This window comes from Opisthorchis viverrini, assembly GCF_000715545.1.
Source record: "Opisthorchis viverrini unplaced genomic scaffold opera_v5_186, whole genome shotgun sequence".
Lineage (NCBI taxonomy): Eukaryota > Metazoa > Platyhelminthes > Trematoda > Opisthorchiida > Opisthorchiidae > Opisthorchis > Opisthorchis viverrini.
Genome location: NW_008751844.1, coordinates 37,484 through 57,777, shown reverse-complemented (window position 1 = coordinate 57,777; position 20,294 = coordinate 37,484). Strand labels below are relative to the sequence as shown.

General features: G+C 43.2%; 1 protein-coding gene across 1 annotated transcript in view; it reads right to left on the bottom strand.

Annotated features, from left to right (window-relative positions):
- T265_14397 (hypothetical protein) overlaps window positions 1–19,974 on the bottom strand; it is a gene marked incomplete at both ends in the record, with an annotated part of 24,091 nt that extends 4,117 nt beyond the window's left edge. Inside the window, 5 exons of the mRNA XM_009173454.1 lie at window positions 4,198–4,365; window positions 6,524–6,784; window positions 13,276–13,402; window positions 16,974–17,049; window positions 19,879–19,974. Coding sequence (XP_009171718.1) covers window positions 4,198–4,365; window positions 6,524–6,784; window positions 13,276–13,402; window positions 16,974–17,049; window positions 19,879–19,965 — 719 coding nt within the window. The remainder of the gene's footprint in view (window positions 1–4,197; window positions 4,366–6,523; window positions 6,785–13,275; window positions 13,403–16,973; window positions 17,050–19,878) is intronic.
- Window positions 19,975–20,294: the final 320 nt, after the last annotated feature.

The window sequence follows — 20,294 nt, the reverse complement described above, 5'->3', positions numbered from 1 at the left end:
TATATATATGGACCGGCAAATTGAGTACCGGCGAAACTCGAACCTAGAACACCCCAGTTTGCAAGTTGTCAGCTCCGATCATGCAATACACACCACTTTTCCCCACGACTGTGAGTTCTTGATAGAGCTCATGTGACCAGCTAATCCAGGGATAGGGTCATATAATCAAATCCCTTCTTAGATTTAACAAACTACGAAAGGACACTTGATCACTGAATTTTATTCTGAAAGAGATGAATTAAATGGCCATTTGTGTCTCTGTGTAGTGGTGTAGTATTTCTTTCTCTAATGCGGAATCTTCTCATTTTCCATCGGTTAATTAGCGGCCTAACTTTGTTAGGCAGCTCCTCATTATCGTCTAATTTGGTGCTTTGCCTTACTGGCTGGACGTTCATTCAGTCCAAATTAATTACTTAGTTCCTCCACCGTGTTCTGGGTTCACCGGCTTCTTCTGTGTGATTTTGTTCCGTTTTTTTATGTGTAGTGCTGAGCTTTGTGATATCGAAGTTCTGTTGTCCTTGGCATTAGATAGACTGGGCCGATTTCGGCATGCTGCTGAACGCTTTTTCGGCAAAGTACCGCGCTTCCATTAATTTTTTGTTGCTTGGACCCCGTCCTAGCCACATACCCCCTGATATTCGCACATGGAGACAAGCGAAAACTGGTCATGTTTTTGCGCAGTCAATTCGAGCTCGTTTACTTTGACGGAAAGTCTCCTTTCTGTTTGTCTGGTCTTCACCGGAGTATTCAACTTCTTTTCTGGCCTTGATGACGCTGTCAACAAGATGATCACCGACTCTCGGGCAACCCTTGTAGTGTGCTGTCTAACAATCATCTAAGAAATGTTATTGATGTATAGAAGTATGAGATCTTAGCGAAATACACTCATTTGCAAACTAATTTGGCTCTGCGAGAGACTCACCTGGAATCCCAGCTGAATCACTCGGTTTTAATGTTTCAAGGAAACTGATTGTGCTGCACCAGGCCCCCTCATGTTTCAGTCGCTAGGATATTGGATATAATGCGAGACATATATATTTGCAATGCACTACTCAGAAGGTTGTTGAACACTGCTTGACAGCCCACGGCTGGCTTCGCCCTTCTTGGGGCTCATCAGGTAGGCACAGTCCCCGAGTTTCCGTCAACTTTATGTTCTACTTGATCTGCTTGTCTTCTAGTTGGGTTGAGTTGCGTTGAGTTGGTTTGGTTGGGTTGGGTTGATTGGTCTGGTTTGCTTATGTTTTGCCGCCTAAAGTTTATTGGGTGTCTATTTCTCTGAGAAAATCCTTGTACAAGAGACTTTTATCTCGGATCTTGGGTCCCATGGTGTGGCAGTCATGCTTCAATGTGTCTGGATGGGATAAGTGGCCCCCAATTTTGGCACCATTTATTACAATTACCTTTTAGTATACCACGGTTCAGTCTGCCCATCACGTTGATTCACTTATCTTGAGAAGAATGGTGGTAGGCGCGGAAGACGCGGACTTGTTGAAGCTCTGACAAATTTCTTATCGATTCAGTATGGGGGGAACAATAACTTAGGGGCGTGACACATTGTTCCGCAGAGTGTATTCTGCGTAATCGACAATGACCTAATTGACCAGGTCTGAATGGTCAAATGATCAACCCACTTGTTCATCTTTCGTGTCATCATCCATGAGACTAAAGCGGTTTCGATCTTTTTCTTAGATAAGACACGTTGCTTATGAAGTTGTTGAAAGCGCCTTGACAACCCACTGTGGGTTTTGCCATTCTTGGTGCTCATCAGGTAAGCGCATTCTCCAAGTTTCCACAAAACTCACGTTCTACTTATCCACTGCACACACCCAGTTTCCATTATGCCAATCATCTCAGTGTATTAATATCGGGCTGACTGGAAGATGACGCCGGAAAAGGGCAAAACCGTTTATAGCAATTTTATCAGTAGTGTGCCCTTAAGAAACAAAACGATCTCTGACATCGATTGCCTAGGCAATATTGCAACTATCTACCATATGTTGGCGCTATCGCGATCAATCCGATGATACAATTTTGGCTGAATCCCCCCCCCCAAATCATCGGTGAATGAACCTGCGGCAGCTACAACTACTGTACGACGAGTACGCGGTTAATACAGCTAACAATGATGATGATAATGATGTGGTCAAGATAACAAAGGAAAGATTCCTCCCTCTCCCGTTTTCTTAGATGTGGCCTCCCAGTGACTGCCTTTTGGCGCCGCGCTTAACGGATTCAGTTATTTCTCAGACTCCGATGATGCCGGTGTTAGTGATCGGATTCTGACTAATTTCTAAAAAAAATTACCACTTGTACACTAGACCACAACTGTTTCGATAATTTCCATAAAATGATAATGAGTGTGCCTTCTAACAAGTTCAAAAGACCAGGTTGAGAATTCACCTTACTCAACCATGTACTTACTGTGTACACTCAGTTCAGCAGGCTTCACACCACATATCCTAAAAGGGACTAAAAGGCAGACTCCTCAAATTAACCACAGAGAACCGTCACTTCCTCCAAAACCGCTTCAGGAAGTCTGCTGAGCCTACAGGTCAGAATAGCTGGCTATCGATTGAAGGAGTGGGCAGCCAGCGACTGACGATGCTTGAGTGCTCAGGCGCAACCTAGAAGCGATGTCAACCACCATTGACTCGACATTGATCCAACAGCTTTGAGTATAAGTTAGAAGTGCGCTTTACAGTACAGACGACCTGCAGTTTTGCACTCACCTATTCGCAATGAATTTGTTGTGTTCCGGTTGCGTACATCTTTTCCACCGCAAACCTTTTGTAGCGGGGGCTTGCAGTCAGTTACTACAACCAGGTGTTATCACCCAGGTAAATGTGAATACATCTGTCCAATCACTTCCGGATGTGTGAAATCAGACTTGTGGAGGCTCATTTACACTCATTGGTTGGAGCTCAAATGGGATGCGATGTGGTACCCGCAGATGCAATTCAACAATACGTTTGCTCTAACACAGCTAATTTCACGGTAACGACCACTGCAATGTGTGATTTGTGTGAGGAAATTGACTTGATTTAAGCATCTGCCTAACGCAAATGCAAAGCAAGACTGTTTGTGCAGTACCCTGAGTGACGAAGGATGACGATGCCATCAGAAAGACCGATGGTACAACAAGGACACATTGCATAGACGTAATACCCATAAAATTGCTGGAAACTCTTCGGCCTTACGAGTAATGTATTAGCTCTTTACAATGTATCGCGATATCTCGAGTATCGTTCCAACTAAAACAGATGAGGCAGCCCAGTACAACACATTCGGTTGCTTAAAAATATCATAGACGAAAGATTCAGCTTAAAACCAAATTGGTACGCAAATTAGTGTGATTCTCCAAGGACAACGTTTTTATTTTCGGTGTCGTACTTTAAGTTGTCCACTCTGACACTGCTTTCAGGATCGCATTGATTACGCTTGTCTCCAACTTACCCATCGCCTTCGGTCAAGTGTTGAAGGTTAAAACAAATACAACGGTTTGGACAAGTTTACTGATGAGGTTCCTAGAGAAATCCTGGAAAAATAGCCCAGGGCCCTTTGTGAGATTTCAGAATTTCTCCATTTTCCGCCGTGAGGCCTGCATTTCATTAGTGTTCCAAACAGACGGTCAAGATTCGAGCCATGTCGAACATTGTGTTGATTCAGAGCCAACTATCCATTCTCCTTTTTTCTTGTGAAGCTTTAAGCAACCGATGTTCCTACACTGCATTACGATCAATATGCGATCAATACAGTCCCTAGTGATGACTACTTGGTGGTGATATCCAACCTCCAAACAACCAGCCTGGATTGCTTACAAATCTGTCTCGCCATCCCGATCCCGTTTATTACTTTCTCCACATGTCCATTTGGAAGGAGGAACTGTGTAAAGACGGTTAAAAACAGTGCTGTTGCGTGAAACAAGCGTCACCGGGTTCGATTTTCCAAACCGCTAAGCTAATTTGTGGGCAGTACAAAGGTGAACTCTGCGATCCGTGTCACGATTCTCGGGGTTCTTAGTGCCAAGACAGATAAACTGGAACTGAGAGCACAAAATCTCATCTGTACTTTAAGTTAACTTTCACCCTGAAGGAACTGTATTCTTTCTGTTGCTAAGTCACATCTGCACTTCTGGTGACATGACCTATTAATCAGCTTCTCAGGTCACTTACGGGTTGTTAACCACAATTCACTTACCTGATGGTCACAAGCTGACCAATATCCAGGTTGAAATCGTTCACCTGAGCGATGAAAATACTAGCAACAGCTTCATACAACGCGGTCCCATCCATGTTCATTGTTGCGCCAATCGGCAAGACAAACCTGGTCACACGGGTATCAATTTGAAGCCGTTCCTCCAAACACCTGGAGAGGGGGAATTTTCAGAAATGGTGAATAAGGTTCTGAGAATTGCCTTGGAGAGGAACATTGGCCAATAAACGAACTAACCAGAGAGGTTGAATGAACTATTTCACTATCTCGTTTGTACAGGATTTATAAACTGGAAGCCAAATGAGAATACCTCACTCGTGACTACCCACGAAGCGGACCAAGAAATGTGCCCAGCAAGCGGGCCGTCCTACCAAGCTCTATGAGCTTTCGTATGGGTATTTCTTATTCATATAGGCTGTCATATGCCCCGACCAACTTGCAGTAGATTTTTGGTTCAGCGAGACGCATTGCTTTGGTGGTTCTCAAAAACTGCTTTCTGGTTTTCAGTGCAAGTTCACCTTGCCTGGAAGTACGAAATCCACAAATTAAGCTTCGATATCTTCTTCTCATTTACATTCTGTTTTCAGCCAATTTACTAGATTTGCTCATAGCACATGAAGCATCATCCTTCTGGTGTCAGTAGCCGGCATTGGTCAGACGGAGCACGGGGACAAGTGCCTTTCTGTCGATTACCGAGCCTTCCGCCTCCGACTCCCTTTAGTGTTAGGACGGCCCTCCTACCGTTTTTACTATTTCCAAGGGATATCGACCAGTTGGCTCAGGATTTCTGCTTTCATGCTGTTTAGTCTATGCCTTCGAACTTTATACTGATTGAATCAACGGTTCGCGCACTATGGCATCATCCAACCTAGTCACTCCCGAGAAACCACTTGCAGTTTCAAACTATTCCATTAGTTTCATCTCTCTCCCTGTCTCTGAGACGGAAGCTATGGTGATAAAATCTCACGACTCTAACGAGAACAGGTTGTTTTATGATGTGTTAACCTACAGATGATTTTGTTCGAAAACCAAGATTGTCATCGACCTTGACCTCAATAATATGGTGAAGGATACGCTAACAGGGCAGAAACTTTTTGTTTCATCCACTGTACAAAGCAACGGATGTTTAGTGACCTCACTAGTAGCAAAAACCGATACTGTTTAGAATAGATCAATGTCAAATTCGCTGAGGTGCATTCTGATGGAATGTTCCGGAGTGAAAATCATATAGTCCCAGTAAAGTCTGTCCGTTAAAATGGGGAAAAAGTTTATGCCCCATGGCTTTGAGTGTGCCTGTTTTTCATCGACCTCGCCTCCTCTGTTTTACTTGTACTGCAGTAATTTGTCGCCACCAAGCCAAATGGATGTCTATCTTAACCTGTGCAACAGTTGGTACACCAATATAAATTGAGGTTGGTGTAGATCTGGAGATTAGGCCTAGTTGAGGTACGGCAAAAAGGATGGAAATGGCAGTAAGCAGTCCGTCATTCTCATCCATCTTAGGAAATGCATTGAAATAATGAGTATACCCTTGGAAATGATCAGTAGTACTATTGGTTTAAAAAAAACTTGTAATAAGATGTTCAACTTTTCTGTACTCCTAATGTTTATGCATCAATGACTGTCACCTAAGAAGTACTTTCTCGTGTGTACACTTTGGCTGTTGGGACAGAACAGCTCCTGTACCTGTTCGAATAGGGCCATCATTCGTTCAAAGAAGCCAGATACGTAAAAAAGGAGTCAGTATATCAGTGAGAGAGAGCTGTGGTTTCCAGATGTGCCTCTAACGTAAGTGCAGTAATCACAATCCTCGTCTTCAGCTGTAAAAGTGGCGTACTTGTTACGCAGTGTCATAGCTGTCAGAATTTAGACAAGGGATGATGCGGGGAGGTGGAATTAGATAGTCAATGGACTTATCACTATGTACATCAAGAGGATGAGCTGTGAATTGAAGGCTACAGCTTGGAACCATGCGAGCGCGCGACTGGACCATGTCTGACAATATCTCTGAATACTGGTGTGTCCCGCCTCAGCGGTCCCATCCCGGTAGACGGCAATGACCAGTGCAGTTGAGACTCCTGTTAGTGGCTTGCCTAATTCGTTGTCAATTCATTGCTTAACCTCCCCTGGTTTGTTTTCACCCTTCACGTGGTTGTGCGAAAAAGGCCGTTGAAGGAAAGCGGGCTTACGGTGCATGTGACCAAGCCAGCACAACCTACGGAGTATCTATCACGGGCGAGTTATTTCGTCCTAAAAACCACCCGTAGTCGCTGACTTAAGAACATGAAATCAAACATTGTTCCCAACTTACCGAAAAGTGATTGGTAATGTAGCAGAACTGGAAGCCGTACCAAGAGCAGTAAAAAATGCCGGTAGCATTGCACCGAAAAGGGTGTAAGGGTTCTTGCGGGTCATAGCCAAGTAGATCAGCGTTAGGATGATGAAGAGGTGAATGATTAGACCCGCCGTGACAGTGGCCATGAATAAGCCAAGTCCTCTGATGGCACCCAACAGATCAGGCAATTCCAATATTTTTCCCATCACCAGGAAGAAAATACCCAAAGGAGCGTACCTAGATGGTTAATAGAAAAAAAGTGATTGGATCTATAGCCGCGTGCATCGTAAAAAAACGATTTTGTATGTATCTGCCAACGAAATACTCCGGAAAACACTTTCGAGCAAATCTGAAATGTTTTGCACTGCAGTTTTGTTCCTTTGTGGGAAAAAGACCCATGGGAAATGCATCCCATTCCTTCTGGAATTTCGTTTGTACCCGCTTTGTTTTCGTGAGCGTGAGAGAGAATTTCCAACTCCGCCCAAATTGCCTGTTCCAGACGAACAGTATTTTCGCATATCTGTGGTGAATTGTTAGCCACTCGCGTTACCAATTTACGCTAATTTTAACCAGAATGAATAAAAACAAACACCTGCTCGACAGTGCGTTGATGCTGCTTCGTTTTGGATGGCGACGATGCATTGGCAACCCAATTGTCAGACTCCAAACAGGTGAAAAAAGGCGGAAACAAGCTGAGCTGCTAATATTCCTCATTGCCGCCAAATCTATTCAAGAAGTCTAGTCACATGGTCCTCCTCATTTCCCTAGCACGATAAGAGGCGAAGAAAACAGCGGCAATTTTATGGAACTTGAGCAGTTTTGCGTTAACCTTATCGCTTTTACGCCATCCTTGAATTGTACTGATCAGTTGTGCTGCTTGCGCATCCACGCCTGAATTATTGGCTGAGCCCGATAGGACCCAGTCACAAAGATTGCGTCAAATCGGTGGGTTAGTGCCTGTGTACCAGGACATTAAGTTTGTTTTGTTCTTCGTTGCTCGCAAAACTTCAATAGAAGTTGATAACAGGTTTGTAAACAGATGGGGATACGTAAGAACTATTACCAAATTCCTACTCGGTATCATTTTCTTGAGAACACAGTGAATCTGGAAAAAGATCTCATGTCTAAAAGATAAAGGTGAAGTCTTGGGTGAAGCCGGATATGGATTTGGGAAGTTTCTGTAGACAGAGGTTCTGGTGGACAAGCGTATTCTGGCACTACTTGCATGGGTAGACAGCTTTGCAGTTTTGCATGCAGGGTGTGAGAGGGGTTTGCAAACGCCTCTTTACCAGCGCCTAGAAGAACGCTTGCACTCTTTCCGTCGGAATCTCGTCAAATACCTTAGTTGATACCACGGAAATATTTCGCAGCCCCGCTTGAATTCCCGCCACACGCTGGTGATAAACTCTCAGAGTGGTGTCTGACAGCTAAGGCTAATATCTTTGGGAGTAAGAGAATTTCACCTTGGCAGCTCCTTCTGCGGACTACATCAGGCAGAAATTACCCTCTCTTCGGCACTGAATTTGATGCCGCTTTTTATCGAAGAAATGTGTCCTGTTTGGTTTAAGGTAACATTACAAATTGACCTGCAAACAGCGTTTCCGTTTTTGCCTTAGCTTCTGGGTGTTTGGAACCCAGGAAGATGAAACTTGAAGGTCACTGCTTCAGTGACGTGTGATGTTCCTCACAACAGCGGTTTTGCAAAAGTAGTCTGTCACAGAGCCGGGTCACCAGCTTGTGACGGGTGACAATCTAAACTTATGGCATGAGTGTTACTGAGAACGAATAAACAAAAACAGGAAATTTACCTCTTTAAAACGCTGGACTGCGTGGCCTGAATATTTCTGTTGTTATAGTAGCTGCCACCCGATCATGGCTAGGAGTTTCAGTCCTGACCGACTATTTTTAAGCAGTTCAACTATAGTCAGTGAATTCTATGATCTCCGGACCATACACTGCTGTTTGAAATTATCGGTAGTTAGAGGGTCTGTGGAGGTTGTATTTGCATTCCTTTCGTCCAAAAAGTTCACATCCGATCCCTGATTTATTCCTTCGGTGAGTGAAAACACAGGACTCAAGTTTCCGTCTCATTAGACCTCATCTTTCTTCGGGTTTTGAACTCCAGACATGTGACATTGCCACTTATGCACCAGCGCAAACGGGATACATATGAATTCTCACCTCGAAACAGGTTAACATGTTCACGCTCCTGTGATCTAACTAGTTTGCTCGATAATTCCAATGATGTCGTCGATCTATTGACTCATCTGTTAGGACTTTCCAGTCAAGTAGGACCACGGGCGCCTGAAACCTGCCAGACAATTTTTGATCAACTGTACATGTTTGCGGTGTACGTAGAATTCACGTTCGAATCACTCTCTTCTGAACAGCCGAGTAGCATAATCATTCTGGTGAATCCAAACCAGAGGAACAAGCGTTGGACTCGAGTTTAGCCCTTACTAGGGCTCATCAGTCGTGCATATTAATGACCGTATTGGGGTCTGAAATCCGTACATGTGAACTACGATGCGAGCCACGCTGGACGCACCTAAACTCTCATGGTACGCGATAGTTTTTGAAAACGTTTCGAACGGCAGCCAAAATAAAAGAGAAGGATTCCTTTATGGAATGGAAACTTGGAATAGTTTGGTCAGGTGTTTTTCGCACAGTTGTTTATGCACTGATTTTGTTGAGCTGCGTCAACCTAGCTAATTTTACCGATAATCTGTCGAGCCCTCATTAAACTTTAGGGTCCTGATCGTCGTGTAAACCAAGTGTTATGAATTCGGAATACTTTCTGCTGCATCTTTCGAAACAGCGAAATAAGTGAGACGTTGATGTAAACAATATCCGGAAGATCACGACGTGAACATCAAGGTCACTTTCCTGATTGAGAGTGGTTCTATGATATTATCAAAAGTACAGTCTCGTCGGTCGGGTTAGAAACTCTCCATCAAGCGGAAAAACCGCAAAAAGAGCCCCCAGTCTCAAAAGAAGTGGTTTTTAGATTGTGCGTTAACATCCTCAGTAAGAAAACGTTCCCGGTTGGAACAAAGGTCATTGTTTTTTTTACAATAAATCATGACTCAGTCACACTGGGTAATTGAAAACAACTCACATCTAGGTCACTTCGTGTATTTCCACCCATTTGCAAGAAATCCGGGTGGATCTCTAGCCACGTAAACTGATTCCCACATATGAACTGTTCTGGGTTTGAACAACCTCAGTTGGTGTTTCGCTTGATGGCCTGTAGCTTCCAAGAAGACAAACCTCTTCTGTCATGGGAACAAGACGTGTTCTCCTGGCTCCGTAAAAGGGCTTGTTGTTTAAGACGTTTTTTGTCAGGAAATAAATGTTGGCCTAAACAATGATCGCAACCAACCTTGAGTCAAAAGCACAGACTAGCCAGGAGCCCTCGAAATTTTTTTGGTACTGTCACCAGCTACATGGATACATCTAACAAATTCATGAGGCCAATGCAATTGGAATCAAAACGAAAATAAACAGACTACTCAATAACCACTAGTGACTTATTAAGAGCAATTGTTATCAAGTAATAATAAAACTAACTAAAGTATTCTTGAAAATGATTGACGTTCTATCAACAATAAACTTTCGAGATAACAAGACAGGAAACAACATGAAGGATGATCGATTTGGGGGGTGGAGGTCGAGTTTCTGGAAGGCCTTCTTTTGATATTCATGTTTAGTAGTGGTTTTTGAACAAAGTCGCCTTTTCAAAAAAACATGAGAAACCTCCTGGGAGTTTTAAGACGTTGTTTATGTAAGAAAAATTTCAAACCGAAGTCCTTGTTAAGTAGCCGAGTTGGGAAAACGCCAGTGATATGAATGCAACTTCCAAACATCCCACAACCACCTACAGCTAATCAAACATTATCGAAATTTTATAGTGCTACCTGATTGTGAAGTCCTGGTAGGCATTTCCTGGGTGGTGACTCGAGTTCGGGAAACCAATCAGATCATCCGACCGTGGACATGATAATGAAGTAAGTTCATCGTGCGCTGGAGGGTGAGTCGTGACACATTTGTCAGGGAAACAACATTAGTGATGAATTCTAATAGGGACAAACCCCGAGTTCAGTGCGTCCAGCTCACCAGAATACTTGGCCGAGACAGGATGAATGTTCAAACGAGAGCGTTGTGAATGCAACTTCCGCTCTTGGTTTCCACAATGATAAAACTGTTTTCCATCACAGGGTGTTGTAACAGATGGGAAGCAACGTTTGTCTGGATAGTCAAAGTTATTTGAACCAAACAATGCGATATGATAAGCTGATATACAATTGTTGTTTGACATTTCCCGTGTCTAGCTGGCCCGGTGCTAAAGGAAGACGGAAGTACCTACCTGTCATAGATGGATAAGCATGCACAGTACTATTGTTTTTCCACACATCTCTGACTTTTCTGAGAACGCCAACCGAGGAAAAATCATGCTGACACAATGAGCAACATACAGGATACAACAAGCCATAACAAGAACTGCCCAGGGTGAAACACCGTCGAATTCATCAAGTCAGAACGCAAAAATCAAAGAGGTCGACTCAAAAGAACCCCTTTTGGGAAATTTTTGTTATCGTTCATGCAAAGTCTTGAAAACATCACACAATCCGCTCCAACCCAGTGAAACATTATTAAGGCCAAAACAAAATGCGTGAAGAACCGAACAGTTCATCCGAGTTGAAATTTCCTTCATCACGGGTTTATCAAGATTGTTAGAGAGTTCCCATCTAAAATGTGTCATCACTCCTCATTTGTTCCCAGATGATCGGAAGAAAGTGACCACGTCCATAATCTTGTGTCTACGATTCCCCAGACAACCTTGAATGGTTTCAGCCCGGACTTTACGCCAGGCAGTAGAAGAACTTGATAGCATGATGAAGGAACCAGAATTCTCTCGAGCAATATGATGTTTACGGACACGTTAACCTATGGAACAAACAAATCGTTTTCATGAACACTAATAATAAACGGAAGAGCATCGCTAGCTACGAATCTGGTGTCACCGTACCATCCGGAGTCTTTCATATATACATATTTATATTTCTCTATAAACCAGTGATTGTGAATCAGATCAGCAATCCTTTGCTGATTCCTGCAGGTCGTTCGAGCAGTGTCTCAAACCACGTGCATAATCCAAAGCCAGCCGCTGCGATTCCCCGTGGTATACTCCGGTCAGATGAAGCTTCCTGTAGTTTTTACCTCGCCTTCCCAGGCCTCTTGCTAATCTTCCTGAGAAGAAACATAAGAACAATAGTAATAAAGATAATCGCTCAGCTGTGATGCACTTTCGGTGCATGGCTGACATGGTGCCCGAAAGAAACAGGAGGGCTGAGATACTGCCAGATTGCCCAAGCATACGTTGGAGCAATAGAGATGTCCGGATTGGGTTTGAACCATGGGCATGCTGGTCAGTAAGCTAGCTTGCGCCATCTCAAGCTCTTCCAAGGAAAGTATTGTGGAATTTCAAGGAGGTTAGTGTTTGGCGTTCCCTCTTTACTCTGCTAGGTTATTCTCTGCGTTCTCGGCACTCTGTTACGCATTTCCATATCCATACTTTTACTCTGTGTATACACTCCTACACAGGTGAATTGCGTGGTACCCTTGCTCACCTCATTCCTGACGTGAGGACTTCGGGCGTACCTCTCTCACTTTCATATTAGGTGGCTGGCCAGACACAACATTCACACCCGAAGCCAACTGGTTAAAACATCTCCGCACCTCCATATAATCCACATAAATAATTCGTGATTTCACGGCAACACTGCTTCACACCCCGCGATTTACTGTGTGATGTTTATGTGATTTTTTACATTGATCTACAAAAGTCTTTAGGTAATTGGTAAACATCTGGGCTGCAGTGGCCTCGTTGTACTTTTTAGGACTGTGATTTGATAAAGGAGGTGATATGCAAAAATGCTCACTTCTGAGATGGAAAAGTTCGGCTTTCTGTCTAAATGACTGAACGGTTTATGCTTTTCAGGGTTGATGCAAAGATGGTCACTAGGCGCTAACCAACGATTATGACACTTAACTATGTAGTGAATGAGTTTTCAAGGGAGTCGACGACGAACACCAGTAGTCTGCTTCTGGTAAGCTTGAATTGAAAATTTTCCAAAGTGATAAATCACACAAAACCTTGGGGTTGAGACATCGGATTACAGTAAATCATAAACTCATTGTCAGGATCGGAAAAATGCCTTAGAAGACTAATTCATCCCGCATGACAGGACTATGTTAGACCTTGCGTGAAGATTTCTACTAGAGTTGGGTATTGGTCAGGGGACTGTTGGTCTGTTCGTGGAGCTTGACAATTGGCTTTACAGCACCACCAAACGTTGGATTAAGTATTCTGCATAAAATGACACAATACTTGCTTAGCATCTCATAGGGACATGTAGTCCAAATTGGAGAGTTGTCGGAAGGCCTGTGTGAATTCAAACAGTGCGTGAACGTAAATGCGGCTACCCATAGAAGACTTTAAGGCTTCCAAGCGCAACCGCTTTCGAGCCACTTCTAAATCCATGTATGTAAAAAAGTAGGGGACCATGTTTCCAGTCATACAATGGACTAAAAGATCGGGAAATTAAACAAACAAGTCATGCGCAATGGTAGGGTGATGGGTGACGTTTCTCGACATGAAATCCAACTACTCAAAGCTTTAAACAGTAGTGTGTAAATATCTCACAGTCATTGGAAGTGCGACTCACCACATGATAATATAAATAAGCTTCATCACCACTTCCTCTACGGCACGGAAGAACTCCACAACCACTTTACCTCGCTCGCCGATTTGACCAATGCACAGTCCGAACGCAATGGAGAAAACAATGAGACCTAGGAGTACACAAGAAAGCCAGAATAACAGGATTATCAGGTTATTGGACGAATTAATCTCAGGCGGAAGGACTAAAAATCATTGGTACTTGGAAAACGCAAATTCACGTGAGGGTTAGTTCGGCTTATTGAACAGACTGTCGTTTTCACTCTCCCTTTGTACGGTAGTGGTGCACAAGAAAGCCAGAGTAACAGGATTATCAGTGGAATAAAACGAATTAATCTCAGGTGGAAGGACTAAAAATCATTAGTACGTGGAAAACGCAAATTTACGTGAGGGTGATTTCGGCTTATTGAACGGACGGTCGTTTTCACTCTCCCTTTGTACGGTAGTCGTGATTCTGAATCGTCACACACATGAGCACCGGATGTGATCATCCTATCATTTCTGTGCCCGAAGCCGCGGGGGAAAAATTACCCGGAAAAACAAAAGTCAGTCTGTGAACCTGGCGTAAAGCAAAGCAAAGTGAATTTTTCCCCAACAGTCCTTAATAATGGCCTCATATTTTCACTTATCGCAGCGTTATACGTTATCTTGAACACTGGATGGTCCAAGAAATTAACTACTATCTTCACTGATATTCTCAGTTAGAAACTCGACGTGCACGTAAACCTACCGTAAAAGTTTTTGTGGTTATTTCGAACTGAACCCTCGCTAATTTCAAAGCAACCTTTGATTCATACACTCACTTGCATATCAATTTCGCTTTGACGAGTGTCATATCTTGAATCCAGATGAACCTCTCGTTTATGATGTTCTCGAATATTTTACCAGCTGAAACATGACACAATCTGACGCAGCATATGCTGTTGCTTAAGAATATCGTGACTGTCGAAGATTTTCCAGCAAACCTATGAGTCGTATATTTGGTTTTCCCGTGAGTTGTAACTAGTCTGAGAAATGCTGCTTATACATCCAAAGTTCTGTAGAAGATGTTATATGTATTGATCTGAGATACGGCTTGTTGCACCTTTGTCCACTTCGTCCCTCTGCAAGATCTAGCATTTATTTTAAATATATGTGAATTCTATCGTGGAATTCTATCGTGCCTTGTGGCGGTTACATCACCGAAGGTAAGCTAATATTCAACTACTTACAGATTTAATAAGTACCACGAATGTCTGACAAATATTTTGGGGGATTCTTCGGCTGAGATCGGAAAAGTTCTCGGAAAAGTTCTCGAAAACAACAGGCAGGCTTATTGCTGGACCACATTTCGCTTTTGACATGAAATATTTGTGAGGCTGATTGAACAGGTCACGAATTCGGTCAAGATTTAACGCGGAAGCAGAACCAATCTGCGAAGTCAGTTTAAATCGGTGGTTAGAGGATTTTTTTGTAGTGCGAATCAGCAAGTATGAAGAGCGATGGGGAACTGCACAGATTTGAGTCCATCTTGGGGTACAGCTATTCCGGGTTACGTCACGTGAAGCCTGTTCATGAAAGTCGTTTACACTTTTTGTCCGTTCTTGTGGATGAGCCAATGCTACGCTTGTGGTATAAGAAAGAGGGATTCCGTTAACTTTAGTCATGTTAGGATTTCTACCCCTCTTTGCTAATGCTTCTAAATTTACCGGCAACCACACTTTCACGGGTCAACTCGGTCTAGCTAATACGCTCACCATCTGAACAACCTCGATTTTATTCACACGTGATGCTTGGTTAGTTCCAACGCCTCAACCATCAACGGCTTTGGTGTGAATCGCAGTTCTCCTCTTAGGCCTGCTACATTTTTCAGGTCGATTCTGCGTCCTGTTTCTAACGTGTGTCCCGTCGGTGCCGAGTCTTTGATCACAGCTTGATGTCCATTCGCATACTCTGGTGGTTGGTTTATCCCTTTCTTATGCTCGCCAATCTTGGGATGCATTTTCCTGGCTTACGTAAACCTTAGTTCAATCGTTTTATTTCATTTTGCACACAGCCTCTAGTCCTTTCAACCGGGAGAGAATCCTTCAATTGTGCCAAAACTAAGATCAACCTTTTCCCTTCTAAAGCGTTCAGAAGTCTTCGAATATCCCCACATATTTCTGCTTTCTACGAACAATTTCTATCGATAACAAGTGTGATGCAATCGGACAGCAGCGTTTGTTTGTTCTCAATGGCACTGCAGGCATTTCCCGAAGTAGCAGCAAAAAACCGAATGGACAAATTCAAACCGGATAATAGAAATTCAGATATTTCTCAGTGTAGCTTATCACATATAAATGGGTTAGCACCTATTCTGCGCAGCGGCCTTCGGAGTGGTTCGATATAAATGGAAAATCCGAAGGCTGCTGCCATTCCACTGCGTGCGTATCAAACTGTGAGCACATCAGTGTTATAGCACTGGTGGTTTTGTCCGTATACACTCGGCAGAGAGCGTTATAACCTGTTTTGGAAATTCCAGTCTGGCTAGGTAAACCAGGCTCACACCGTTACTGACGTCGTAACACAGAAGGATTCGAACCGGAATTTAACTATCTCGCTTGTTATAGTTGGAACAAGACTTACCGAACTGTCTCTGCAAGGTAGGTGTGTACCATCAAAAGGATTCACGCGTAGCAGGTCAAACACGGTCTATATCGTACGCCCACCAGCCAGTCAGACAAAAAATCTATGCCTGGGCGGGTCCTACGCAATTAACCTATGCATCCCTTTCATACGATTAGTTCGTTGGTTTTCCTATTAACTTGTGCCTCACTTCTGACCTCATGACAGGGGTGCAGTTTTTGAAATTCCGTTTGTAACAGAACACTGATGTAACGGCGATACTACTGGTGGGGGCGTGCCAGTAGTATGTTTTCTCGTAAATCCGCTTGCGTCTCTTGAAAAAGGAGATCTATTACAGGATTTGTGGATTCATTCTGTACCATTTGCTTGCAATTGCGTGACAGTCAATAAATATCCAGGAAAGTTCAGGAAGACGCGTTCAAGGAGAAGATGGATATTCAGTTTTGTAAGCAAGATACGTATGAGAGTTCCGTTACATTCTGTAACTGTTACGTTGGCATTTTCTAATAAATAAAGCCTTTTTCCTTTCACTAGTATCAGTCAAAAAACAGCTATGGATATTCTGTAAGCAAGATACGTATGAGAGTTCCGTTACATTCTGTAACTGTTACGTTGGCATTTTCTAATAAATAAAGCCTTTTTCCTTTCACTAGTATCAGTCAAAAAACAGCTCAGCGCGAGAGAATGACCTGCCCGTTGAGTGTAACTTCCATCTGAGAAGCCATCACTCGAAGAACCAGTCAACAGATGAACAGATGATGTAGATCCCGTGATTCAAGGCTGGGTGGTGCCAAATCCGACCTAAGTGTGAGTAGATCACACTACGGCTTAGCCGCTTCTGGCTAAACGGTTAAGTTTTCAGATCACAGCCAGCTGAGAGGTCACGAGCTCGAGGTGATGCTCACTGTTGATGATTCCAAAGAAGGATGGAATAGCTGGACAGTACTTCTCGGTATTTGAGCACACACCGGGTTCAATTACAAAACGAAATCTTCACAGGAACACACAATGTACTACCGGGCAACCACACTGAACTGGAGTGAGTGAAATTTCCAGCCAAAATGTAGCACACATACATACCTAACACATTGGTTGAGTCGACGGAGACAAGAACCGCTTTTTCAACTGTTTCGGGTTGCATATCCGTCTGGTTTAGCTGAAACGACAAACAAGATTAACAGCAATATGAGGTACAAAGTAATGCTGCTGTTTTCTCTAGTTTTGTTTTCCCAAACAATCAGTATCCCAAAACCCGAATTCATTGCCTATCGAATTGATTTTAGATAAGAAATCAAGCACACTGATGGTGATGAACAATACATATCAATGGATGTATAATCGATTTCAAGTGAAATCGCTTCCCAATCAAATTAACAAAACCACAATACACCCGAGGATGATAAACTTGCCTTTCGACCGTAATGAACTGATTCTAGAAACAATCGTAACTCTAGTGAGAATACCGGGGAACTGGTTTCACTCATTTATTAATTCCTGACTGAAACTGAAAAATTTTCGGGTATAAAGTAGACTACTAATGCAGACCTACCAGGTTACCACCACCCAGTTATAAGACCGCCAATAATAATAGGTAATAATAATAATGATCGTTCAGCTCAGACACCGTTCCAGCGACTTAAATGCTGCAAAACTTCCAAGGCCCATAGGCAGTCCGCCAAAATGAAGAGATTGGGTTTGAACCTCCAATTCACTAAGTGCCAATGAGCCATTCCTAACCCACCGATACTGATGATCGAACGGTATTTGGATCATCTTCAAACTGTGTCAATCGGCGTGCAAAAAGCCCTTTAGGACAGCACCGTGAAAACAAATCGCGACTGCATTCATAATATTCCTGGCAAATGTGCCACACCCATATTTTATCAGATTTGTGCTTTCCTTCTGATATTTTATGTGAAACAACAGCTGTTCAGATGTCACAGTGGTTTGTAACATGTGTAATCTGCAACGACAAATTAAGATCATTTTTAGCTACAGATTTTCTTTGTGTACGACGCCCGAAAACATGAAGCTTGCGGTTGCCATATGCATTCACTGAGAGGCACTCAGCAGTGTACCTTGTTGGTGCTAGCCATCGTCTTCTGCGGTCTGATAGCAACACACTACTTGCACTTAGTATGTAGTAGTGAGGTTTGTATCCACAACACTTGCTTTTTAACCCTCCATTGGTTAACCCTCCATACTAGACAGCATAAACACTGAAATCCAACTTCACTCTGCTTACTTGACAACTGATATTTAGAGTGAGCATCGTATAGACCGCTCACTAGAGAATGATGAATGCACTTCATCGAGTTTACCCATGTAAACATCATCGCACTCCAGGGGATGTGTTCGGTTTGTACCACGATTCCCGTGAAGTCGGGTAGATCTGGAACCTGCTGGTGAGTACACTGAGGTGAATACCAGCTGAAGACATATTCAGTGACCTGTTCCTGTGCGTCTTCTTTCGATCACTTTGGGGTAGTTTTGGTACAAAAGTTCGCGACTTTTCAGCAATGACTGACTTCATTTGCAAGATTAAATATCGGTTGGAGGAAATTCCGAAATCTCCTTACATTGCCACAAAAAAGCAGTCCTCCAGGTGGTAGCACGCATCTTGTTTCGATAATCTGGTTCATACGTTCATAGGAAGCCTCAATACACGGCTGTTACCTTAACATGATCGGACCAAATTGTGTTACTGCTCCTTTGTAAGTAGTTTGGTGAACCGCGTGGGAAATTGGTTACACCGGAAGGTCTTCTCTTCGAACAAAATGTGTTTTCCCTATAGATACTGTGCAGTTCAAAGGAGTGCAACAAGTGAGCTCACGTCTAATGGCTTCTTGAAGTATTCGTTTGTAAAATACGAAGTGCTGAGTCCACTTAATCAACTTGATCAGGACCGCGAGAATACATCAGAATTTTCACCGCTGGAGAGCTTTTCAGTATGAACAAGATAAACAATATATATCGGACGTAAACCATAGGGCAAAAAAGTCGGACTACAGGTTCTTGTAGAAAATCTGGACGTGGAATGGCTACCCAGTAATCCTTATCCGAGTGGACTTTCGACTAGATGCCTAGGCGAACTCAGTTTCCATTTCCAATAATAAAGATAAATGATGTACTAGCAAACACATCTGGAACTGATGATCGGTGTGGATCTAGCTTTTCCCGCAGTCATTCACTTTAGCTTTGAGACTTTAGGCTCTTTGACCTGACGAAACCAATCCTTTGACAGCTTATTTCAGTTATCAGACCACTTGCAGCTGCGGTGACGTTTATGTTAAAAGAACAGACCGCCTTCCCTTCAAGGGACTGGTGATAACACAGCAAGGTTCTTTATTCGAGCTGGGAGACAACAGCAGTCTTATGGTCAATTTACAACCCGGAACACGACATCACCGACTGAAAGGTACTTGTTCATTACAGGCTACCCCGTTGTCCCTATAGGGTCTTTTGCAATACTGCAATTCACCAAGGTGGAATCCAGTGAGGCAGAGTTGAGCCACTCGCGAACCTTACTGACCGGAAAACTATGGCACTAATCTCACACTTCCGATAATATCTTTGAGCGTTTTCTTTGTCGCTATCATGGACCAAACCCATAAATATCTGTTCAGCTTAGACAACTGCCGAAACTGAGGGAAATGTTCACATACCATTAACCTTATCTCCTTGCCATTAGGACCCTTTGGTTAAATTGAACTGATTCTGTGTAATGTTGTACGGGTTTGTTCACCTACTACGAAATGTTCGTTTCGTAGATGTGGGCATTCGGGTCCACAAATGCCCTGAGGCTAGAATGAAAAGCAGGTCTGCTTACGGACGTAACATACTACTCATAAGGCCATTGAAAACTCTTTGTCTGTTCATCACTCCCTACACATTTCCACGCTTATCTACCACACCGTATTTCGACTTTATTTTATACAAAGAGAGATCCTTGTACTCGCGCCTGTTATGCGAGCCCGACACTTACGTTACTCGTGTTCCGTATCACGGTTGTACTGACGATGCGGGTAGCCACCTGGTGTGTCATGGACTTCACAATATTATCCGGTAACATATTTCTAAAATAAAGAGTACGGGATGGTATACAAGCACGCAGAGAAGAGCTAGTTTCGATAAAATCAAAATTGTCTAATTGAAATAAAAAATTCCTCACATATCGGACAGGTGGAAATACGGCAACCGCTGTGCAACTTGGTTGAAGCGTGAAGGACCTGTTGCTAGGCGGATCCGTACATCTTTTCAAGAACGCTGTGCAATTGGTTGAAGCGTGAAGGACCTGTTGCTAGGCGGATCCGTACATCTTTTCAAGAAAAATGCAGTTTACCAGCACTTCTTTGGTAATGGCAGCATGGTAGTTCATTCCGTTTCCATCCGTAAGATATT